The following is a 26,252-nucleotide window of genomic DNA, read 5'->3' as shown; positions in this document are numbered from 1 at the left end:
CTGGAGCCTGTTTCGGATTCTGTGTCTCCCTCTCTCTCTGACCCTCCCCTGCTCATGCTCTGTCTCTGTCTCAAAAATAAATAAATGTTAAAAAAAAAAAAAAAAAACTGTTAACAAGAAAGAGAGCTTTAAAGCAAGAGAAAGATTTTAGCTGCCCTTTGGAAACCAGATAGCTTATAAGCATTTCTTATAACGAAATGACATTTCAAAATGAGAAAAGATAAAATATTTTTTAAATGAATACCCATACCTAAAAATATAACATAAAATACAATATCCATTACAGATCTATTATAAAGGAATATTTTTCAAACTGTAGGTCATAATCACCAGTGGATATTGAAGCCAATTCCAGCATTTTTTAAGAAAATAGGACAGAAAATACTTGAGTACCTTGCATTTAATAAAGGTAGGTATATATTTGATAGACTTTTGTTATACTTAATATGTATTATCATAATGTATACGCATACACAGTGCTGGGTCACAGTGTATATCTATTTCTTATATGGAGTTGAGTTTAAAAAAAGTCTGAAAGTCACTAATACAAAACAGACAGGAATGGGGCATTCTAGATGGCAGCTAAGGCATAAATAAGGAATGTAAAAGCAGCTAGTACTCAGAGTAACTAGGAGAAGACAAGGAAAGTAAAGAAATGTCATGTGGGACCAGACTGAAGAGGGCAGTGTTTTGTTTTGTTTTGTTTTGTTTTGTTTTAAGTCATCAAGCAGCAGTCCTTGAAGTAAGGAGGGGAAGGAAAAAAAAAAAAAAAAAAAGAGGTTAGAGTGGGAGAGATCCAAAGCATAAGAGACTCTTAAAAACTGAGAACAAACTGAAGGTTGATGGGGGGTGGGAGGGAGGGGAGGGTGGGTGATGGGTATTGAGGGGGGCACCTTTTGGGATGAACACTGGGTGTTGTATGGAAACCAATTTGACAATAAATTTCATATATTGAAAAAAAAAAAAAAAGAAAAAGATAACAGCATTCCTTCTAGGAATAAAAAAGGCCAATACAGGAAAAACACTCTACTGGAACTTAGGAGAATCTGCCCCCTAAAACTCTCTGAATTTAATCCTTAATTTTCACAACTGTAAAATGAAAGGACTAGAATAGAAGATAAATTTTAAGATCCTAGGGGCACCTGGATGGCTCACTCGGTTAAGTGTCTGACCCTGATTTCTGCTCAGCTCATGATTTCATGGTTCATGAGAATGAGCTCCAAGTCGGGCTCTTCACGAACAGCATGGAGCCTGCTTGGGATTCTCTCTCTCCCTCTCTCTCTCTCTCTGTCCCTCCCCTGCTCACACTCTCTCTATTTCTCTCAAAAATAAATAAATAAACTTAAAAAAAAAATTTTAAGATCCTACTCAACATTCTCTGATTCTGGTAGAGTTTATAATAATTAAAACATGACATGAGTACTTGTTCTGTAAGTAAGACCTTTTGTATTTAATAACTACAATATTATCTTTTAATTTAAAAATTATATTACATCTTCCTAATCAAGGCTTGATGGCTACTACCACATCTGGGCATCTCTCAAATTTCCTTACTGAAAAGGTCTGGTTGGCTAGGTCAAAGCTACCCTTAGGCAAACATGTCAGTATTCACCTGGAAGTAACCACGAAAAGACACAGAAGGTGCTCTGAAGGAGTTAAATAACCTCCGTATAACTTTCTTTTTTTTTTTTTTTAATTTTTTTTTCAATGTTTATTTATTTTGGGGACAGAGAGAGACAGAGCATGAACGGGGGAGGGGCAGAGAGAGAGGGAGACACAGAATCGGAAGCAGGCTCCAGGCTCTGAGCCATCAGCCCAGAGCCCGACGCGGGGCTCGAACTCACGGACCGCGAGATCGTGACCTGGCTGAAGTCGGACGCTTAACCGACTGCGCCACCCAGGCGCCCCCCATATAACTTTCTTGATACCATGCCCATTTAAAAGTTTTTTTAAAAAAAATTACAATAACCATTGAGATACATCTAAATTGTTAAGCTCATCTGCAATCAGTAAGAAGTATTTTATACACTCAAAGATTAATGTTCCTAAAATTTCCTTCTGTCTCCTTTCCTAGTAGGATCAACCATTTTAGTTTAATGACTTTTCTAGGTAAAGCTTTCAATTGCTTCCTTAATGTTTTCCTATTCTTTGCATCGATTTCCTGGCCTGGACTTGGCTGCCTGTCCCAGTCTATGTGCTCCTTGGCTGTCTCCTCGGATTGCATGCTCCTTTCTACTGGTAAGCTCTTCCGTGGTCTGTACCCACTTTCTTATGCTTAAAGCCTGTATCTGCAAAAACAGTGGTTCCAAGCTCTCAAATAGACACACAAAATGAATTTAGTACATACAAGGGAGTTGCCCTAATTGGGCATAGGGTATATGTCATATCATGAGGTGGTGTACATAGAAAGATGTGTATTTTACCATAGATGTCATATTTGGGGCTGCCTCTGAGACTAAATGGAATCTGTTCTACTTCTAAGCAAAAGATCTCTATCTCTTTCAATTAAGGGATGAAAAATCAGAGCAGATAAATGACTAAAGCAGGACTGACTGAACAGAGGTACCATCAAAGGAATAGAAACAGATCAATGGACCAAGCCAATCAATCACTGACAACTATTTTGACTCTGAATACCTTCATGTAACAGTCCTGAGAGAAAACACTAAAAAGAACTAAATCTCTACAAACACACACACACACCCAACAGCGTTTCATCATGCCATATCATTAGCACAAAGTGAGAAGAAGAGAACATAACATCTATTATCTCTTCTCTCTGTAAGTCCATATCTCTCATTGCTCTATAGACCCACATCTACTTTGCAAAACATGTTCTTCCTAATCAAATCACTCTTACTGAGATGAATGGACACACGTCAATCCAAGTGACCAACATGTAGAAACAGCAAATTGAAGTTATACAGAATTCATTTTTTACTGAACTTGTGCCAATTCTCACCAACTCTGATATATCAAGTAAATTATCACACTTTAATTTTACCACATACCCAAATAGCTGATTTTGAACCATAATCCTGAAAATGGTGTCATCTTGACTTATAAAACTCACTTTGGGTTGTTAATTAAACCATACTGCTCCTATTCAGTGAGAGACCTGAATATGTTTAGGGCTGAATAAAACATGGGACCAGAAAACACACAGTGAAAATATGTGTAAGGAAGAAAGTGCAAATCTCTACAAAATAAATGTTTTAAAACATGCGCTAAGGGGTAATTGGGGAAGTGAAGATCAATTTGTGCTATAAGGTCCTGAAGTCAGCATTAAAGCTTTTAGAATCAACTATGGAAAAAGCAGGGGCGCCTGGGTGGCTCAGTCAGTTGAGCATCATATTCTTGGTATTGGGTCAGGTCATAACCTTGTGGTGGTGGAACTGAGCCCTGGGATTGAGCCCTGCATCATCATGGAGCCTGCTTGAGATGCTCTCTCTGCCCCTCCTCTGCACACTCATGCTCTCTCTCCCCCTCCCTCTCAAAACAAATATACTTAAAAAAAAAAAAAAACTATGCAAAAAGCAAACACCACAGGGAAATGAAAGTCTGAGACTGGAATAAACAAACAGGAATCTGATGAAAAGAAGAAACAAACATGGCTATGTTGATGATGTCAGTATCATTACTATTCGACCAAACCCATGTGGAAATTGGACAAACAATGCTGTCCAACTACAAAACCCACAATCCTGAAGGCTGAACATTAGTGAGAAAATAAAACAATATAATGTCAGTCTGTACAACTAGGATTTCTAAAAATATTTTTTACTTATGTATAATAATTACTGTATCTAAAATTTTGAAGCAATTTTGGATTTTTTCTTAACACATTGAAATATATGAAAAATTCTGTGTAAAAATGGAAGTTAAGCAAAAGAAAAACTTATTGATACTGTTAGAAAGTATAATGGTAGGATAATTCAGAATAAGGGTATTTTTGATGAATAAAATTAGCACTTAGCATAAAATATATAAAATGATCAAAAATAAAGACAGGTAAAACTGAAAATATTATATGTGGAGTCTCATTCTAAAATATAACACTTTAATTTAAAGAGCTATGATATTATATCAACATAAGAAAGTCAACAGACCAGCAGTAAACAAAAAAATAAAGAAGGCACAAACGAAATATCTAGAACCAGGTTAAAAGATACCTCTCTACAATAGAACAGTACTGATTAACCTCCACATAAGTGCATCCCTTTCCCTCAATCAACTCACCCAACATTTTCTGCATCTTCATCACACTCAGCTTTATATTTGCAAGGTCCACACTTGGAGTGTTTTCTGTGAACTTCTGCCCCTGACCCTTCCTCTTCTGCTTAAAAAGAAAAATTAAATTTTCAACCAAAAGTTGGTTTCCTTTCCAGATAAGCTTCATGTTTTCAGCAGCCATTATCCCATTTCTGCGGAAAATGTACCTGCGCTCTTGAAAACAATCAGTTCCAAAATCTATCAATGCTTGCATCCAAAAATGTTGCCAATACTGAGTACAACATATTCTATGAGGAAAACAAGTATTGGTGCTAGCAAAATAATCCCTTAATCTATGTATGAAAGAACACTACACGTTTTGATAATTAATTGCCTTTAAAAGAATTACCATATAACATTAAATAAGAGAGAGAGAAAATAAAACGTGAGCAATAGATTTGGTACAGTGATTACCCTACCCTATGCAATGCCAGTTAACAAATGATTAAATGCAATAGAGTATAACCACTTGTTCCTCACATCAGTTTCATACCTGCCTTTCTTATTACATAACTAACAGGATTCAAAAAAAATATTTATCTCCAAATTTGTAAAAGGAAAGGGGTCTCTTTACAAAGGACTTGCCTCCTTTTCTGTTTGCCCACTTAGCACACCAAAAATACCCAGAATGCAGAAGTGTGTGGATCTCCTATCATCTGGCACAAAAAACCAGTGGTTACCAGTAAGTCTCCCAACTCATATCCCACTTTCAAGGGATTCTACATTTCTGGGCTCAACTAGAATGAATCCTACCCTGATAATCTCAAACTGGGCAGGGAGATCTGTTCTGAAGCCAATTTAGGGATTACAGTTTACTCAAAGGATCTCTCATTCTGGTTTAGGAAATAACACCTTCTTCAGGGGGTGTCTATCAGTAAAGAAGACATTACAAGGCAAGTCCAAAAACCTAATATACCTATTTGGTAATACTTCCAAACTTTCCATTTTTAGTGTCTGCATGCACTTTAAGTAGAAATCTTTCCCAAATTCTCATGAACACTCCCAGATTCCAGGGATCATAATCCTATTATTTCCGAGGCTTCAGAAACATCAGGAAATCATATGGCCACCACAAGCTCACCTAAGTTTGTACGCTAATCTGAGCAAACGACTTAGCCTTTCTAAACTCATAGTCCCTGAAAAGAAATAGTCAACCTACATTCTCAGAGCAAGACATCCAGTATTTACATGACATAAAAAAAATAATCAACTTCCACTTCTTTAGTATGGGAACATGACTGCTTCCTTACTGAATATTTGACCACAAAGACTAGACTACATGATCTCTCTTAAAATCCTTTCCAGCTCTAAGATCTAGAATTGATGGTCTGATCCTTCACATGTGATCATGAAGCTTCTGCTTGAACATGTCCCTTTAAAACACATTCTATTGTAGGATAACTTTAATCTTTTTTTTTTTTTTCCCTGAAACTTTCATCCCCAAACTTCTTCCTCAGGATGGTTCTTCTATTCTCTAAGTGACCTTTGAAGTGCCTTCCAACTCTGATATTTTAGGATTCTACGAAATGTGGAAATCTGGAATAAGGTTTCAGATAGTATTGAAAGGACCATAACTGTAGTTTTCATTTGTATGAGTGTGAATTTTACTACTGTGTAGGTATCTCCACAGTACCTCCAGCATTACTTTGTATACAGTAGACACTCACTAAGTCCTACAGCTTCATTAGACTATGAAATAAATGAGTCATTTTTAATTCTGACAATTTAAACTCTTGCTATACACTATTACCAGATACTACCTTTTTAAACAGCAGAAATAATTTATATATTTGTAAAATAAAATCAAAAACATACACAGGAGAATTTTAATGGCATAAAGTCTAGATTCCACTACAATTATTCTGTAAGCCTTCTCTTTGCCATGCACAATTCACTCCAGAGTTTTACAACCCAGCACCTTGAAAATTCCTTAGGAGCAAAAATTTGTAAGCAAGGGGTGGGAGAGTTACAAATACTCTGGTCCAACCCAAAATCACTTGTGTGGATGATCCCAAGGGGAAGGCACTTTGGTGCAATCTCAATTTAACAGGAGCTACATTTCTGCTTTGTTTGTCAACAAAGCTTTAGTGAGACATAATTGTATGAAACAAAATGCCTAGGGCTAAAAGGGACAGAAGGGTTGGGTGTAATGGCTAAAGGCTTCTTTCTGGAGTAACGAAAATGTTCTAAAATGGACTGTGGTGATGAATGCACAACTCTGTACTATACTAAAAGCAACCGAATGGCACACTTTAAATGAGCAAATTGTACACTGTGTGAATTTTAACTCAATAAAGCTGTAAAAATCAGAAAATGACAGAAAACAAATGTCCTTTAAGAGGTACTTGAAACTTACCTCCTTCTCCAGATCCAGAGCCATTATCTAAGAAGAAAAACAAACAGTGAAAAGAAATACTTTCGCTGGAAATGTCATCTTATCCAATAGTCAAATTTCTCATCAAAAATCAAACTGCAATAGCAATTCTCATTTTTTGATATCAAACCATTTATTCTTATGTACGTATTCCATGTTTTTCCCCAAATGTTAATTCCCTGGACACACAATCATCTATAACTCATACATCTTTGTAGCATATTCAGGAAGTATCCAGGTGCCCTGCACCGAGTAAAGACAAATAAATACTGTAAAATAAGTGGCTATATAAAAATAATTTTAATTAACTCACTTAAAAGGTAAAAAAAGAAAAAAATTAATTTTGTAAAAGCTTAAGAGGAATAATGAATAAGTTGCTTTTATTAGAAAGGGAGGAAAAGAGCTTTGGGTCTTGCTCCAAAAATCTTAATGAAATCTGTGGATAAAGGCCAAAAGCCAAAAGGTAAGAAAAAGCCTCAAGGCTTAAAAGAAAAGAACTTCTGAGCTGAGGTTTTCATATTACTGATGAAATCAGCTTCCTCTAGGAAACCTCACCAGAAGGACTCACACCAAGGTGTAGGTGGGACACTTGTTACTAGTGAAATTAAAAAGCCTCCCTCAAAGTTACCAGCAAAAAGTCAGCCTAAAATGTAATTAATATAAAATGTTTATTTTATAAATCCTAAAAAGGCCAACATATGATGCAGAGCATGTTGAAGAGAGGGTAGTGCTATAATATCATCAGCATGATGCAGTAAAAAGGCAGAGATGGCAAAAGAGCTTGACACACTTTATCCAGCACTTTCAGGGGTTGGGGGGGAGACACATCATCAGGAACCCACTCCAGTTCTTCAAATGGTTCCCCAGAGTGCGAGATAACAGCGTTCACAATATTGTCCCTTTCCCTTTAATCTCTTTCAGACAATAATAAAATTCTCAAACATAGTGGAAATAGGAGGAACCGGAACAATACATGTTTTTTGTAATATCCACTGCAAAATCTTCAAGGGATTTTATAAAGTCTAAAACTGTGCTCGATTCTGATTAACCAACCACAAATAATTAGATCTGAGTACACAAAGGAAAAGAAAAAGAAAGAGTAGAAGAGCAGAAAAAAGACAAAGAAGGGAACTCAATTAAAAAACTGTTCTATGACCAAACTTTTTTTAGAAAAACACTCCTTTTTGGGGCGCCTGAGGGGCTCAGTCGGTTAAGCATCCGACTTCGGTTCAGGTCATGATCTTACGGTCCGTGAGTCAGAGACCCACATTAGGCTCTGTGCTGACAGCTCAGAACCTGGAGCCTGCTTCAGATTCTGTGTCTCCTTGTCTCTCTGCCCCTCCCCCGCTCATGCTCTGTCTCACTCTCAAAAATGAATAAATGTTAACAACAAAAAAATTCTTTTTTGACAAAATTAAAAAAAAAAAAGGAAAACACTCCTTTTTTCCTTCCATTCTACATACATTGACTGGGTACGTATCATGTGGTAGGCAACATAGTAAATGGTAGGAATAAATTGAATAAGATAGCCCCAGTGCATGAGATGCTCTCAATCTATTTTCAACCCATGCTAAATTTTAATGAATATAATACCTCAAACTTTCCTTTAGTGTCCTTTAGAATTCTGAAATAGGAGCACCTGGGTGGCTCAGTCAGTTGAGCGTCCAACTTCGGCTCAGGTCCTAACCTGGCGGTACGTAAATTCGAGCTCTATATCAGGCTCACTGCTGTCAGCACAGAGTCCACCTTGGATCCTCTGTATCCCTCTCTCTGCCCCTCCCTGCTTGCGCTCTCTCAAAAATAAATAAACAAACATTAAAAAATAAAATAAATAAAATAAAGTAAGATAAAAATTCTGAAATATTGTGACTACTCTGATAATGAGTTGAGTTCTTCTTGTAGATTGTATTTTCATTGTTCATATGCCTTTCCCCATCCACACAACTCCACCCAAACCCTGGGACTATAATATACCTCCCCAGATAGGGCATCCTGCCCTCCTGTTGAGAAGCAACTGATCCAGCTGAAGACAGATGTGTCAGATAAATGAAATACAGTATGATATATACATAGAGACACGCACAAAGTGTGAAAAAAACTCTGTCAGGAGATGCCACAGGAGAAAAATTTCACAGAGGAAAAAAGGCTAAAGCCCTAAGTAAGCATTTTGCAAGTAAACAAAAGACTTATTTCTAGCAATGTCCCACCAAGCGTCTAACAAGATCAATATAGCACCTTACAGCTTAGCTTATTCAATCCTCACTTAACAATCCCAAGAGATGGTATCCATTTAACACTTTAAATAACTGGGGCTCAGAGTAACTAAGTGACTTGTCCAAGGTCATATAGTAAATAAGTAAACAAGAGCTGGAGGGGGGCGTCCTGGGTGGCTCAGTCAGTTAAGCATCTGACTTCAGCTCAGGTCATGATCTCCTAGTTTGTGAGTTCAAGCCCAACGTTGGGCTTTGAGTGAGAGCTCAGAGCCTGGAGCTTGCTTCAGATTCTGTCTCTGTCTCTCTGTGCCCCTCCCCCGCCCATGCACACTCTCTCTCTTTCTCTCTCTCTCTCAAATATAAACATAAAAAAAATTTTTAATAAAAAATAAATAAGAGCTGGAGTTAAAATTAGGTCTTTCAACCGCAGTGCAGTGCTCTTTCCAATCTACCACCCTGATTCTAATGTTTACCATTCACTGCCTATCAAAGCACTTTGTGTCTTAAACACACGCTCCTCATAAGAGACACATAATTAATTTGGGATTGTAAAGAGCTCCATATTCTTTTTTACTTTTTTTTTTTTTTTTACATTTTATTTATTTTTGAGAGAGAGAGAGAGAGAGAGAGAGAGAGAGAGACAGAGTGCGAGAGGGGGAGGAACAGAGAGTATGGGAGACACAGAATCCGAAGCAGGCTCCAGGCTCTGAGCTGTCAACACAGAGCTCGACATGGGGCTCAAACTCACAAACCGTTGGATCATGACCTGAGCTGAAGTCGGACACTTAACCGACTAAGCCACCCAGGTGCCCCTCTTTTTTAGTTTCTAAACCAAGTCTGTGAAACACAATGTACTTAGAGAAGTATACAAGAATCACAACAAATGATAGTCTATTGGCCTGAGAACATAATCGTTTCACGAAGCACATAATTATTTGATGTAAGGAAAAGAATTTGGTATTGTCCAAAGAAAGGCCTGGTCTTTGCCCACAGCTTTTTTGTATTTTCTTTTTAATTTTTTTAAATGTTTACTTATTTTTGAGAGAGAGACAGAGCACAAGCCAGGGAGAGGGAGAAAGAGAGAGAGAGACACAGAATCCAAAGCTGAGCTGTCAGCACAGAGCCCAGAGAGCCATGAATGAGATCATGACCTGAGCCAAAGTCAGAGGCTTAACCGACTGAGCCACGCAGGCACCCCTGCCCTCAGCTCCTTTAAGGTAATCTACATCATACCTGCCAGAAGTGTCTCGTTTCAGGAGGGTGCTAACCACATCAGGTGTTAGGGTGGGGCTAGCCACACTCTACAGCCTTAGGGTAGAGGGCTGGCCAACCACAAAGACCAGCCACCTAATTTAGAGTGGGGGCTTTCAATCATATGGTATTAGTGGAACTGGAGTTTGAGATCAACCACATGGACAATGGATCATTCATGCTTATGAAATGGAGCCCCAGTAAAAATTCTGGACACAGGCACTATAATACATAGGAAAAAAAATAAATAGATAAAGTATATCATATAGGAAGTGTCTACACTTATACTGCTAACCTTCATACGATAATTCTAATTACAACACTTCACTTGCATCCCTGTCCCCAAATACAAATGCAAGTAAGAAACTTACATTAGTGCCTTCGAAAATTAACTACTACTGATTCAGGAAGGAAAAGAGAAATAAATACAAAAAACCTGGGGGAAGATAGGTGACAAGGATTGGCAGACAGAATAGAGAAGATATAAAAAGAGACAAGCTTGGAAAGAGACACATCCTGGGATGCCACTAATGACTTTCTATAAATATTCTCCACCCCTTTCCCCTGCCATGAAAATAAAACCCAACAAAATGGATCCCATGTAATTTCCACCCCAAATCTCGTTCTAATATTCAAACCATAAGGCAAAAGACAGGCAAAGACCCCACGAAATTTCACCACCTGGGGTTAAAAAGCAACAACACAAGGGGTGCTTGGGTGGCTCAGTCGGTTAAGCATCTGACTTCGGCTCAGGTCACGATCTCACAGTTCATTAGTTTGAGCCCTGCATCAGGCTCTGTGCTGACAGTTCAGAGCCCGGAGCCTGCTTCAGATTCTGTGTCTCCCTCTCTCTCTCCCCCTCCCCTGCTCACATTATCTCTCTCTATCTCTAGCTCTCTCTCTTGCAAAAATAAACAAACATTAAAAAACAAATTTAAAGCAACGACATGAAATGCAGACAAAAAAGAGCCCCTCCACTCCCCAAACAACTAATCCATAGAGCAGTTCTGGGAATACATCTCTGACTGGAAATTGCCTTTTAGAAACTATGATGGAATCATCTCTAACATTTATTCAGAAGAGTATCACACATACCAGAGTAGCATGGTCCTCTTGCTACTACTGTTATCTCTTTCTGGTGCTTACAAGCAGCCCTTCTGAGAAAGCATTCATTTTGATAAGTGTCCCCATTTGATCCACAGACAGGAATGTAATTTGTATGGCACTGCAAAAGAAACAAAAATAAACTTTCAAAACTAAGCAGGAATATTAATAGTTCACTTCATATTTATGAATGTAATACCATAGTACTGTGACATACTTCTACAGAATAGTTTGTTCTTTTGTTTGGTTTCAATAAAAGAGAGTTATAGCATTTTCTCACACCTTTTTTCACATTTATAATGAAAATAACTATCAACTATCCATAAAGATAAGAAAATCCCTGTGCTATCTAGTGCATTTGCTTGCTATAAAAATCCAATGAGGTAAGAGAAATTCTTGGCTATGTTTATAATAAGCTAATAAGCACTAATTATATAATGTCATTTTATTAAAATCAAAATTCATTTATTCAATACCACTGGAATGCAAAGTCCCAAGATAAATGCTATAGAAAACACAAAGAAATACATGATCTCTGGATCTACCATCCACGTAACCATAGGCTAGCATCATTGCCATTTCCTCCACCTAATGCATCTACCTAATAAAGTTGTTGTGAAGATTAAATGAGAAATCCATCTTTAGCATTTATATCTGGCCATGGTAAATTCTCAGTAAATATTAGCTGGTTTTGCTATGCTATCATCACTTCTGAGTCTTACGTAGTTGCCCACGGTCATAGCTAGTAAGTGGGAGACCCACATTTCTCACAAGTGATGTAGTCTAACCACTACACAGTTGAGTTATTCAGCAGGGTGTTACCATGTGTCATTTGGTGGTAGTGAACAGGGAGCTTAAAATCGTGCCTGAAATTCAACCTAACAAGCACATACCTAGGAGTGAGCGTGAGATGGAAGGAGAAGACCTGCTGTTCTTTGGTCAGTCTGTTTCCAGGGGTCTCTCTTAGGAGCCTCTCATTATGCTCTAGGCAAATGAAAGGATTTGGCAATTTTAACAACATGCAACTTCTGACGTGGGCACTGACTCTAACCTAAGGTCCACCTCCTCCATACTGCCACCCTTGCTGGGGGAAACAATTCTCCCTATACCTTCTATTTAGCTAGAAGAATGTAATTTGAAGTAGTTTAGAAAGGTGCGGAGTGTACAACTCTGAGCCACATCCATTCAAGCATGTATTGTGTGCCTACTGTATGTCAAGAACTTTGCTGAATATAATAAGTAAGAAAATAGCAACAAGATTGTGATGGTCAATATTATGTGTCAACCTGACTAGGCCCCAGGGTGCCCAGATAAAACATTATCTCTGGATGCTCTCTGAGGGTGTTTCTGATTGAATTTCCATTAGAATCAACTGACTAAGTGCCCTCCCCAATGTTGGTGGGATCATCCAATCGATCTGAGGGCCTGAATAGAACAAAAAAGTAGAGGAAAGGAGAACTGGGTCTCCCTGCCTGACTGCTGGATTTGGGACAAGGCTATTCTCCTGGTTTTCAAGACTTCAGTCTTAGACTGGGACTTACATCTTCATCTCCCCGATTCTCAGGCCTTCAGACTTGGACTGGAACTACACTATCAGCTTTCCTGGACATCCAGCTTGCAGACAACAGATCACGAGACTTGTCAGCCTCCATAATCAAGCAAACCAATTCCTTAAAATATATTGTCCCCTCCCTTTTCCCCTCATTCTGTGTGTGTGTATTTCCTATTGGTTCTGTTTCTCTGGAGAACTCTAATACAAAGGTCTAATAAGAGGGCATGCAACACCTAGCAATAGCAGACATTGATAAATTCAGGAAAAAAAAAAACACAGTCTGAAGTACTCCAGGGAGAAGGAGAAGGACAAAGAGGAAAAAAGAAAATAGGAGGAAAGTCGTAGGCACTCCTCTTTGGATATAATCCAAGTATTCATAGAAAGATGCAATACTGATTATTTTTCTTGGTACAAAATAAAAGTAGCTTTGTGTATATAATGTCACAAGATATAATAGCTCTTACTAGCAGACTGAAAAAAAACAATTTTAGACTTTATTTAAAATCCTGTTATTATCTGTTAAAATGTATTTAAATTATAAGCCAGAAATTATAATATGGTTAATAAACAATATTAACACTAAAAGCATGCTGAATCATAAGCAAGTTTTTTAAATTAATTGAAAGATACTGCTAAAGAAACCAGCAAGTAAGTGTTTAATGGACATAGGAGGTGATTTTTCTTCAACTGGCAATCACCTAGTCTAAATTGAACGGATTTATAAATTATAAGAAGGCAGAATAGTCAAAGGAAGGTTTTTTCAGCAGCAGGATCAAATCATGCTGTAAGCCCTGAGGCAGTTTGCTCCTACAGGGCAAGCAACTTGTCTTTAAACATCTTTATATCCTCAGCATCTGGCACCAAGCACAAAGCAAGCCTTGGATAAAGGCTTGGATAAATATCTAGTGATCTCAACTCCTAACTTTTATTTCTCTTTCTTGCTTTGCCACCAGGTAAGAATGCAAAGGATTCAGACAGATCATACAAGGATTTTCTAGCTGTCCAAATATGTGACAAAGGTCAAAGAGGCTATTTCTTTATAATCTTAAAGTTGCAAGGAAAGACTTTCAATTAATGAAAAGCAGAATCATAAAGACAAAAATAAAATAAATATGATACAAAAATTTAAACTTTTTTATATCACACACATATAATATATATATTAACATGAATTTAAATTAAAAATTATTTATATTAAAAATTATAAACAAAATGAAAATGACGCTAGAATAACTTCTTCAAAATTTTTGTACTCTCAATTAAAAAGGAACACTCTAAGGTAAATACTACTGAGTGGTTTAAAACTTAAAAGAGAAACTAAAATACCTACAATTGACCCTTAAACAACATGGGTGTTAGGGGTACCAATCCCCCGCACATCAAAAACCCATGCATAACTTTTGACACCCCAAAATCTTAGCTACTAATAACCTGCTATTGACAAGAAGCCTTACCAATAACATAAACAATTAACACACATTTGGTATGTTACATGTATTATATATTGTACTTTTACAATGAAGTAGGCTAGAGAAAAGAAAATGCTATGAAAAAAATCACATAAAAGAGAAAATACATTTACAGGACTGTACTATAAAAAATCCCTGTATAAGTGGACCCACACAGGTCAAGCCTGTGTTGTTCAAGGGTCAATCGCATATGCCTATAGAACGTACAATATTTCTAGAAGGAAATACAAGTAACAGATGTTGCCTTTAAGAAGAGCAATTGAGGGGCGCCTGGGTGGCTCAGTCGGTTGAGCATCCGACTTCGGCTCAGGTCATGATCTCACAGTCTGTGAGTTCAAGCCCTGCATCGGGCTCTGTGCTGATGGCTCAGAGCCTGGAGCCTGCTTCCGATTCTGTGTCTCCCTCTCTCTCTTCCCCTTCCCTGCTCATGCTCTGTCTCTCTCTGTCTCAAAAATAAATAAAAACATAAAAAAAAAAAAAAAAAAAAGAAGAGCAATTGGTAGTCTGGAGTGAAAGACATTTTTCATTGTATTATACATCTTTTTTTTTTTAATTTTTTTTTATTTTTTTTAAGTTTATTTATTTTTGAGACAGAGAGAGACAGAGCAGGAACGGGGGAGGGTCAGAGAAAGAGGGAGACACAGAATCAGAAGCAGCCTCCAGGCTCTGAGCCTTCAGCCCAGAGTCCAACGTGGGGCTCGAACTCACGGACCGCGAGATCGTGACCTGATGTATGTATATATGTATGTATATATATATATATATATATATATATATATATACACACTATTAATGGATAATGCACACATGTGTGTGTATATATATATGTATATATATACACACACACACACGTGTGTGTGTATTAGAACTATTAATGGATAATGCACACATGTGTGTGTGTATATATATATATGTATATATATATGTATATATATATACACACACACATGTGTGCATTATCCATTAATAGTTCTAAATGTGTATATACATATGGATATATATATGTATGTGTGTGTATATATATATATACATATATATGTATACACACACGTGTATATATATATATCCATATGTATATACACATTTAGAACTATATATACACGTGTGTGTATATATATATATATGTGTATATATATATACACACACACACGTATATATATATATATATATCCATATGTACATACACATTTAGAACTATTAATGGATAATGCTTAGCATAGTAAGCAATATATAAGTACTCAAATAGTATACTATATATAGAGTATGCATATGTCTTCACATATCAACACAAGGAGAAAAGAAAATACTCCAAAAAATGGGCAAAGAATATGAAATATGAATTCACAAAAAAAATGGTCAATAAACACATGGCAAATTTTCAATTTCTCTAACAATCAAATGAAAATTTAAAAAAAAATTTTTTTTTGGCCATACAGATTTACAATTTAAAAGGACTGAAGGGTGACTGGTGGCTCAGTTAGTTGAGAGTCCAACTCTTGGCTTTAGCTCAGGTCATGATCTTGCAGTTCATGAGATCTGTACTTTCAGCGCAGAACCTGCTTGGAATTCCCTCTCTCCCTTTCTCTCTACTTCTCCTCTCATGATCACTCTCTCTCAAAATAAGTAAACAGTAAAATAAAAAAATGTTTTAAAGGATTGACAAAACCCATTACCAAGAGGCTAAGAGGAAACCAGCAGTCAAATGTACTGTTACTGATGAGAATGTTATCTGTACATAAGCATCCACTGGCTCAACAATTCCACATCAAGGAATTTAACCTAAAGAAATATAAGACAGCTGGAAGAGGGAACAGCTTCAGTCTTCCCAATACAGGAGTGGCTAAAACACCAGTAAGAAACCTCCAATCTTTCTGGCTCAATGAACCAAAGAATAGCGTTCAGGGCAATCAGAGCCACTAAAAAGAGAGAAACCCAGAAAGGAAAGAGTCAGAAGGGCCTTCCAGATTCTGTATATAAACTCAGATCAAATTTCTGGCTGATTCCCAAACCACTCATGAGGCAGATTCTAAGTAGCCCAGGCAAAGACTAAAAGAAATGAACTGATATTTGTGTTGCTTCCCACAACAGGGAAGAGAATGTGCAGTTTGAGTTCAGCCAACTTAATTGCTTCCAAGTGACAGTACTCTTCAGAGGAACATAACAAAATTCAAACACTCTAAAACATATCATTCACAATGTGTACAATAAATTCAAAATTACTCTAATACAAAGAAAAAGGAAAACACAATCCATTTTCAAATGAAAAGACAATCAACAGAGATGATCCCTGAGATGTCCCAGATGCTGAAATTAGCAAAGATTTTGAAGCAGCAATAGGATCTAAGCTAGAGGAAAATATGCTTGTGATGAATGAAAAGACAGGAAATCTCAGTCAAGAAATCAAAACTATAAATTCTAGAAATAAAATATCTGAAAATAAAAACTCACTGGATGTACTGAATGGAGAAGAGAAGAAAAGATTAGGGAATCTGAAGGCAGATCATAAAAAATTATCTAAGGTGAAGAACAGAAAGAGGTAAAAGTTCATGAGGGCTTAGTAACACTATATACACCAATACCTTCTTTTAAGGAAAGAAGCCCACTTTAGTTGCTATCCCTTTCAAGAGTGTTTAGGGAGCAGGCAGGGAAGCCAAACATAACACATTGAAGAGAACATTCATTGCATGAGTAACCAGGTAGGTGCGGGCAAAAGGTCAGCTAAACCACATCAAAGATAGCTACTGTGAATAAATAGTGCATTATAAAGTCCCTTTTGACTATGAAGGGTCTATGTAGCTGGACAATAGTATATCTCCCTCCCTACTCTTCCTCCAACAGTTTAAAGTTTTCAGAGATTTCATATGCAGCCTCTCTGATTTTGATTCTCATTACAGTATCATAAAAAAGGGTAGAAAACATAAAAAAGGGTAGAAAAAAGGTAGAAAACATCTCTTTTCAGATGGAACATATAGGAACTTGCTGAGGTTACAGGGTTACTGGAAATACTGACTGTCCTATGCTTTTGTCTCTAATCTCTGTACCCTTTCCTTCCTTTAAAATCCAAAATGATGGGTCCAATTAGAATAAAATGATAAGTGAAAAAAATTCCAGTTTTGTCTTTGTTTCATCTCAAATCCTAAATCAGGGACCATCTTCTGAGCAACTTTTTGAAGCCAGATTATAATTTAATCCCAGCAAATAAAAAGAATTGAATGTAACAGGCTTTGCATTCCTTCTTTTTAGCTTTTTTTTAGACAACACAATCACAACCTAAAAGAGCATCTGAAAAGCAAAGATGTTAGTCTGAGGTTCCTCTGTCTAGTTTACCTCTAACCCTGACCTACCCTGAGGCACTGAGTCAGCCATGTTCTTTGGCATAAAGAGATGAGACAGTAGCAAATAAAAATGGAAGGGAAGAGCATAACATATAAAGAAGCTGAATCACTATGTTGTACACCTGAAACTAACGTACACTGTGGGTCAACTACACTCAAATTAAAAAAAAAAAAAATTTAATGGAAAGCAAAAAAACTAGAAAGAGAAGGAAAGGGGGAAAATTGCCAACGTTTTAAATAAGAAACTCATTTCTTTTCAGTGACAAGTAGAACTTACATTTGAATAGAACTTTTAATATTTTTTCAAAGCATCTTCACATCTATTATTGCCAGTCTGCCCTCTTAACTCAAAGAAAGAAGCAAAGAATGTACAAATAATAGTATTTCATCTGACAAAAAAAATCAGTGGGCTGGGAAGTCCAACTTCTTTATGGGATTCAAGCTTTTTAATTTGAAAAATGTGGAATGATAAAATGTTAAAAATGTAAAATTCTTCAAAATAGGATTGGCTTCCTCACCTGAAACTGACATGCACATTTCAAACCATCTCCATCTTCTTTACAGACTCCTCCATATTTACATGACGATTCATCACAAACTCTTACATCAGACTCCCTCACATTTAATTCTGAAAAAGAGAAAAAAATGTTTCATATGTTTTTTTGTATCCAAATGTCCATATATAAAAGAAAAAAACCTTAAAATGTGTTCATCGTCTCATTCACAGTGTAACAAGGCATAACATACGAAAAGCAAGGACACAAAATGTTCAAAATTCCCCAAAGAGAACCTTGCATAATATGCCTAATAAGCAACCCAAACCAAAATAAAACTCAAAATTTCAGGATTTCACAGAATCCCAAAGGTAAATCTCAGAATTTTTCTAGTTGGCTACCAACAGCTTAAGACAGTTTTCTTACCATTGTCTTAATATCTTAGATTATTTTTTAATAGGTTTTTAAAAACTAATCTCTACACCCAATGTGGGGCTTAAACTCATAACCCCCAGATCAAGAGTAGCATGCCCTAACGGCTAAGCCAGCCAGGTACTCCCTTAGATCATTTTTCTAGTGATTAAGTTACTTTTAAGGAGAATAAGAATAATTAGAAGAAATCTTAATTCTTTTGGTAACTAAATAAATTTCAGGGTGAACATAATTCTTTCTAGACCAACTAATTTAATTAGAAAAGAATTCTAAAGTAAACCTGAATATCATACAATTGATATATATGGAGCATTTATGTGCACAGAATTAAAAAGACTAAAAATCTCACTCTTAAAATTTTTTAATGACTTAATTTCACTCTACCACAGGAAGTAGCTCCAATCAACAATACTAGCATTCTGTGGCCATTTTGCTCCTGCTCCAAGACCATCGGTCTTGCTCTGGAACTATCAAATTAAGCTACCTAGAATCATATAGTAAAAACCACTATAATGCAATTTTTATATTCTATTAGGAATGAGACATACAACAACAAACAACAAACAATAAAATTATAGCAACAATAACAAATAATAAATAAATGATTATTTTGAAAACCCATTCCTTTGTACAGGTAAAGAAAGAAGTCTGGGAGCAGGATGGCCTAAAGTAGCTTCTGACTCTGTCACTCAGTAACTGAGGGACCCTGGGAAGGGCACAAGGTCTCCTGAACCTCTAGATCATGATGAAGTCTTGGCAAACAGATCTCAGGGAGCATTTCTCCAGCATTCCCCCTTCCTCCATTGTTTTCTATTTCTAGATTTCAAAGCAGGACTCAGTGGACTCAGAGACACAGAGTCCAGTGTCTCTGTATCTAATGGCATCTGTCCTGGTGACATTTCATTGGATCTCTCTGCCCCGTTTGTTCTCACTGCTCTGCAATGGTGCCTTGGGTGTCCTACTCCTCAGAATTGACCCTCCAAGGAACTGGCAGTCAAGTACCTAAATACCCAAGGAGTCCACAGTACTTATCTGAATAACCACTCTCAACCAAGCACTGCACACTAGGTTAAGTATACATCTATGTAACTATAGCTTACAAAACTTTTTTCTTTTCCTTAAATGAAACTCACATGTTTAAAAAAGACATGAGCTGAAACTTAAAACAACAGGAAACTACTAGAGCTATTTTGTTGTTCTCACTGTTTCACAAACTATTTCAGGCACAGATGATCATCTTTTAACTCCTTTCACCTTGGCTATCTGGCTATGGAGGCTCTATGTTCTTGGTTCCCCTCATCTCCCAATTTTTGCTTACTCATCCTTCTCCTCCTTGATGACTTGCATTAGTACTTGAGACTCAATCCTAAGTGTGGGGCTTGCTTTTTTTCTATATACCCTCATTCCTACTGGGAATTTGCACAAGGTGCCGTTCCAAATACACTCTAATGTACATCTTGAAACCCAAGGAAGATTAACTAAATATTAATAAGGAACCGCTTTGGAGAAGAGGATAACAATGCATAATATTTTTGTTCAACTACAGGCTTAGTCAATTTTACGGGCCATAGAAACAAAAAGAATTGTACAATTTGAGAAATAAAATTGAGTGTATTTCTCCTCCTTTTCTTTGTAGCCTTAAAGTTTACACTGGGTTCCAATACAATCAGACATATAAAACAGGGATAAATTTTTTTGGGGGGGGGGGCGGGGATCAAGATCATGGTTTGAGTAGCTCTGACTTGCTACTTGGGCTTGAGAATCTTTGAGGTATGTTTTACTTATTGTATTTTAAAAGTACAATGGCAGTGGGGTGCCTGGGTGGCTCAGTCAGTTGAGCATCCAACTCTTGATTTCAGCTCAGGTCATGATCCCAGGGTTGTGAGATCCAGCCCCGCACCAGGTTCTACACTGAGCATGGAGCCTGCGTGAGATTCTCTTTCTCTTTTACTCTGCCCCTCTCCCCACCCACCCCACAAATAAATAAATAAAATTATACAATGGCCTTGAAATCTAGAACCTAAACAATCCCTGATACTAAGATTCACACATCTCTGGAGACTGAGGATTGTTCAAAGCATATATTTGTTTGGGCACCTGGGTGGCTCAGTCGGTTTAGTGCCCGACTTCGACTCAGGTCATGCTCTCACAGTTAGTGAGTTTGAGCCCCACGACCGGCTCTGTGCAGACAGCTGGAGCCTGGAGCCTGCTTCAGATTCTGTCTTCCTCTCTTTCTGCTCCTCCCCCTCTCATGCTCTGTCTCTTTCTCTCAAAAAAAAAATAAATAAACATTAAAAAAATTTTTTTTCAAAGCATCTATTTGCATGAAGGACTAAGAAACATTTTAGGACAATAATCATCCTTACTAAAGAGAAGCAGAAAAGCTTGGTTCAATAAACAGAGCTTGAACAGGAGGAGTGGTCCTGTGCACAAGATGGTGTCTATCACTTGGACTACTCCCCCAGCCCAGCCCCAAGAACTCAACATAACAGAGGAGCTACAGTGAGAAACTAAATAGCAGCTTTCGCTAAAAGCTCTGAAACAACAAGGTATAAAGAGTTCTGCTTTGATGTCCACACAACAAGACAGAATAGCAGGGGAGAAAAAAGGCTGGGACACCTCAAAAGCCCCAGCATCAGCACCACACCTGGCAGGATGGCACAAAGCCAAGGAGATAATCAGGCGTAGAGATACACCTCTGATATCTAGGGGCAGCAAACATGGCAGGAGGAAAAAGATGTGCCATGTGGCAGTGGCCAGAATACATTAGTGAGCCCACATGAAACACCCTTTGGTAATTCCAAGAATAAACCTGGAGGGAGAGCAATCTGGGGAAGCTAGAGGTTCCACATTAATAGGTGAGGGCAAAAGTCATGAAATTCTGATTACACTGGCTATTAGTCATGTTTCATTTTATGCCTACCCTGTTATTAAATTCATGATATTTTTGTGTGTATTAATGCGTTAAATGTGATTATTTAGTTGATCAGGAAACAAGTATCTACTATATATCTATTACTATGCTAAGAAATTGGGGCACACAGAAAAATATTAACAGGGAGCCTGTGATCTTGCTAACATATGGAACAATTACTAATGCGTTCAATACAGTCTATAAGGAGAAAATGCTGTTGTACAGGCTATAATTGCTCTAGGAGTTGCAAGAAGTAGGAGATAAAGGGCCGCCTGACTGGCTCAGTCAGAAGAGCATCTAACTCTTGATATCGGGGTTTTGAGTTCAAGCCTCACATGGGGTATAGAGATCACTTAAATAAAAATATAAAAAATAAACTTCTACAAAAAGAAGTGGATAAAAATGGATTTGAGGCAGAGGATGCAGGGTCAAAGATGTCAAGACTTGCACTGACTTTGAAAAATTAGTAAGACTTTTTTGCTGATTATAAAACACAGGATTTAGGGGCGCCTGGGTGGCTCAGTCGGTTAGGCGTCCGACTTCGGCTCAGGTCACAATCTCACGGTCCGTGAGTTCGAGCCCCGGGTCGGGCTCTGTGCTGACTGCTCAGAGCCTGGAGCCTGTTTCAGATTCTGTGTCTCCCTTTCTCTCTGACCCTCCCCCATTCATGCTCTGTCTCTCTCTGTCTCAAAGATAAATAAACGTTAAAAAAAAAATTAAAAAAAAAAAACCCACAGGATTTAAAAAAAAAAAAAACAAAACAGGGGTACCTGCGTGGCTCAGTCAGTTAAGCATCTGATTTCAGTTCAGGTCATGAGCTTGTGGTTCATGAGTTTGAGCCCCGCACTGGGCTCTGTGCTGACAGTGCAGAGCCTGCTTGGGATATTTTCTTTCTCTCTTTCTTTCTCTCTCTCTCTCTCTCTCTCTCCCCCCCTTTCTTTCTGTCCCTCCCCCACTAGTGTGTGCACTCTCTCTCTCTCTCAAGATAAATAAATAAACTTAAAAAAAAACAATACAGGATCATTACACAGAATTTAGAAACAACATTTAAAAATAAAGAATGTTTTCAGGGCGCCTAGGTGGCTCAGTCAATTGAGTATCTGACTTAGGCTCAGGTCATGATCTTGCAGTTTGTTGAGTTCGAGCCCCATGTCAGGCTCTGTGCTGACAGCTCGGAGCCTGGAGCCTCCTGCGGAGGCTCTCTGCCCTTCCCCCACTTGCACTCTGTGTGTCTCTCTCTCCATCTCAAAAATAAACATTTAAAAAAAATTTTTTTTAATAAATAATGTTTTAATTGCCCACACCATACAATACTGAAAGAGAATGTTCTTATCTAGGAAAACAATATAAGTGAAAGTAGAGACACAAATAAATAAACCGTACACATAAATATGAATACCAGCGGTTCCCAAACCATGGTCCTTATGAAAACTGCTCTCTTAGATTACATTGTACCTTAAATATACAATTAATGTATATTAAAATCAAGTAAGAGTTTCATTTTCTCATTTGCAAGGGGAAAAAAGTCAATGGAAAGAATTTTCTCATTTTAAAAGTTTTTCACATATTTCTTAAACCTTCAATATCTGAGATTACTTCCTTGATAGTTGTCAACAAAACCAATGTTCCTCAAATAAATAAAGAATATTAATAAACAAAACTCCAACAGTGTTTTATGAGAACACAAGCTCATGAATGTACATTTTAAGTTGTTTTGTTATTGTGGCAGTCACAGCTAATTGCCTACCCTGGATCTACTCTTACTTTGTAAAAGAACCCCAACTTTGTTCAAGGAAGCAAGATGCTCAGCTAAATAATCTGTATATCCCAGACCCCCTTGCAATGTACCATAGTTCCATATGTAAGCACTGTCCCTTCCTCCTTCATTCTTCCATCCTTTGTCCTGCCTGGAGAGTAAAACCCTTACCTAAGATTGTAGCAGCCATCTTACATATACGATGATGAAAGCTACAAGCTAAAGATGGTAGACCAGAAGGACAGGAGCAAGAGTGTGGAAAGAGAGAATTATAAAATCACCACACCTCCCCTGGATTTCACCCATCCAGACTCACTGTCATAGGAAATAAACACATAAATAAATAAAGCCCTTATCATTTAAGCCACCATTGGTCAGGTCACTGATACATGTAGTAAAACATAATTCTGACATAATGACTGCATATAAATTTAATTAAGATAGATATTTCTAAGCCAAAACCTTAAATAATTTGGTGGTACATTCCAGTCCACATGATAAAATTAATTTATCATGAACATGACTTCCTGCTATTCCAATTTCTATCACAAATTTGAGAACCAATGCCTTAGCTCAAACTCAGTACAGAAGGAATTCTATTTTGGGATCATCTTCTGAATGTTACTTCTTTTCAAGTATTCTGTACAATACCAGGCATCAAGAGGGCACTCTACTACCTGTCAATGATGATGATGATTACATAGCTGCCTTCCTGAACCCAAAATGGAAATTCAGCAAAATAGATGAGCCATTACTAAGGCCCTCAAAAATCAATTCTCCAAACAGAAATATTTTACACAAAGAAGCACTCAGAAAAGTGGCTCAAAACAAAAATATTTTGCTCTGGTTGCAAATGTGCCCATCACACAATTCTCTAAATGTAAAACTTCTCTCAGAAAAACAAAGAAAGAAACAAAAAGTCTGTCTAAATTTTCATTAAGATCTCAAAGCTGGGAAACCATAAACACTAGAGAAAGGAACCCTATTCACTCTGAACCTGAGCAGCCAAAATCCCCAACTTTTGGCAGCGCTAAGTAGGTTCAGGTTACAGTTCAAAATGGACCCCTTAGAGGGCACCTGGGTAGCTCAGTTGGTTGAGCATCCAACTTCAGCTTAGGTCATGATCTCGCGGTTTGTGAGTTCACACCCCGCATCGGGCTCTGTGCTAACAGCTCAGAGCCTGGAGCCTGCTTCAGATTCTGTGTCTCCCCCTCTCTCTGCCCCTCCCCTGCTCATGCTCTATCTCTCTCTGTCTCTCAAAAATAAATGTAAAAAAAATTTTTTTAATTAAAAAATGGACCCCCTTAGCCCTCCAGAATGATAGGACTTTTCTACCACCACTCCATTAAACAGAAGGGAATCTTATAAGATAGCTAACACCAATGGAGGGCCAAAAGTGAACAAACCTTGCAAGATGTTACAATAGAATTCAGGGCTTCTCAACCTCAGCACTACTGACATCTTGGGGAAGATAATTCTTTGATGCATGGGGCTATCCTGTTCACTGGAGGATGTTTAGCAACATTTCTGCCCTCTACCCACTAGATACCAGCAGGACTATCCCAGCTGTAACAACCAAAAATGTCTTCAGACATTATCAAATGTCCACTGGGGAGAAAATTACCATCCACTGAGAACCACTATCAAAGATGACCAAAGCCTTGATTAAAGGCTTTATGTTTCATTCTCTTCACTATAAAGAAAATTAAGTCAAATAAGCAGCAATCTCCAAGAACTCTGCACATTACCATGGGTATTTTTTTTTATATTAAATATATTGTCAAATTGGTTTCCATACAACATTCAGTGCTCATCCCAACAAGTGCCCTCCTCAGTGCCCATCACCCACTTTCCGCTCTCCCCCACTCCCACCAACCCTCAGTTTGTTCTCAGTACTTAACAGTCTCTTATGGTTTGCCTCCCTCCCTCTCTGTAACTTTTTTCCCCTTCCCCTCCCCCCATAGTCCTCTGTTATATTTCTCAGGATCTACATATGAGTGAAAACATATGGTTATCTGTCTTTCTCTGCCTGACTTATTTCACTTAGCTGAATACCCTCCAGTTCCATCCACGCTGCTGCAAATGGCCAGATTTCATTCTTTCTCATTGACCATGGGTATTTTTCATTTCAGTAGCGGGACCTAAATATATTGCCTCCAGGGACACCAGGTGGCTCAGTCAGTTTAGCGTCCAACTTTGGCTCAGGTCATGATATCATGATTCGTGGATTCAAGCCCCGCATCCAGCCCTATGCTGTCAATGCAAAGCCCGCTTCAGATCCTCTTATCCCACTCTCCCTTGGCCCCTCCCCTGCTGCATACACTCTCTCAAAAATAAATAAAACATTAATAAAATTAAAATTTAAAAAGTGATAAATGTATGTATATTTTTAGGTTCACATAAAATGCTACACACATTTATAAATCATTTTTGTGACTCCCATCTTAAATGACTTTTTTTTTTTAACTTTGATTTATTATTGAGAGACAGAGCATGAGCATGAGCATGGGAGGGGCAGAGAGAGAGGGAGACACAGAATCTGAAGCAGGCTCCAGGCTCTGAGCTGTCAGCACACAGCCCAACGCAGGGCTTGAACCCACGAACTGTGAGATCATGACCTGAGCTGAAGTCGGACACTTAACCAACTGGGCCACCCAGGCGCCCCTTAAATGACTTTCTTGATTAACCAACTAACTTATAAGAATCTTAAGGCACCAGGACAAGAGGATTCCTACTATGTATAAAAACGTCCTGCCCTTAGCCATCCCACTGTGTCCTGTCTTGCTTCTTTTCTCTGAGCATTCTCATCTCACTTACACCACTTCAAGTCTTCAAACCTGCTTTTCCCCAACCTTATTAAAGCCATCTCACCTGTCACTGCCAGTCCTCAGAGCACTGCAGGGGGAACGTCCTATAATGAATGCAAAGTACTCATCAACATGTGGGAATCTTTAGTTCATCTCCAGTTAATTTCTTATTGACTCCCTACAGGACATGCTGAAACTCTTTACCTTGTTCTTCTTAAGAATAACCTCATTTCAAGGGGTTTATACACATGTCTATATGTTAACAGTGTTTGAGAAAAC

General features: G+C 37.8%; 1 protein-coding gene across 2 annotated transcripts in view; it reads right to left on the bottom strand.

Moving 5' to 3' along the window:
* TMEFF1 (transmembrane protein with EGF like and two follistatin like domains 1) overlaps positions 1-26,252 on the bottom strand; it is an 81,155-nt gene that overhangs the window by 41,312 nt on the left and 13,591 nt on the right. Inside the window, exons 2-5 of one of the 2 annotated variants that reach the window (XM_023242510.2) lie at positions 18,089-18,198; positions 11,206-11,335; positions 6,629-6,655; positions 4,240-4,339 (exon numbers count right to left, since the gene is read on the bottom strand). In XM_023242510.2, coding sequence (XP_023098278.1) covers positions 4,240-4,339; positions 6,629-6,655; positions 11,206-11,335; positions 18,089-18,198 — 367 coding nt within the window. The remainder of the gene's footprint in view (positions 1-4,239; positions 4,340-6,628; positions 6,656-11,205; positions 11,336-18,088; positions 18,199-26,252) is intronic. The other variant, XM_023242511.2, reaches the window with a different exon arrangement.

This window comes from Felis catus, chromosome D4, assembly GCF_018350175.1.
Source record: "Felis catus isolate Fca126 chromosome D4, F.catus_Fca126_mat1.0, whole genome shotgun sequence".
NCBI classification, from domain to species: domain Eukaryota; kingdom Metazoa; phylum Chordata; class Mammalia; order Carnivora; family Felidae; genus Felis; species Felis catus.
The sequence above is the reverse complement of the archived record's forward strand: the minus strand, read 5'-3'. Positions and strand labels throughout refer to the sequence as shown.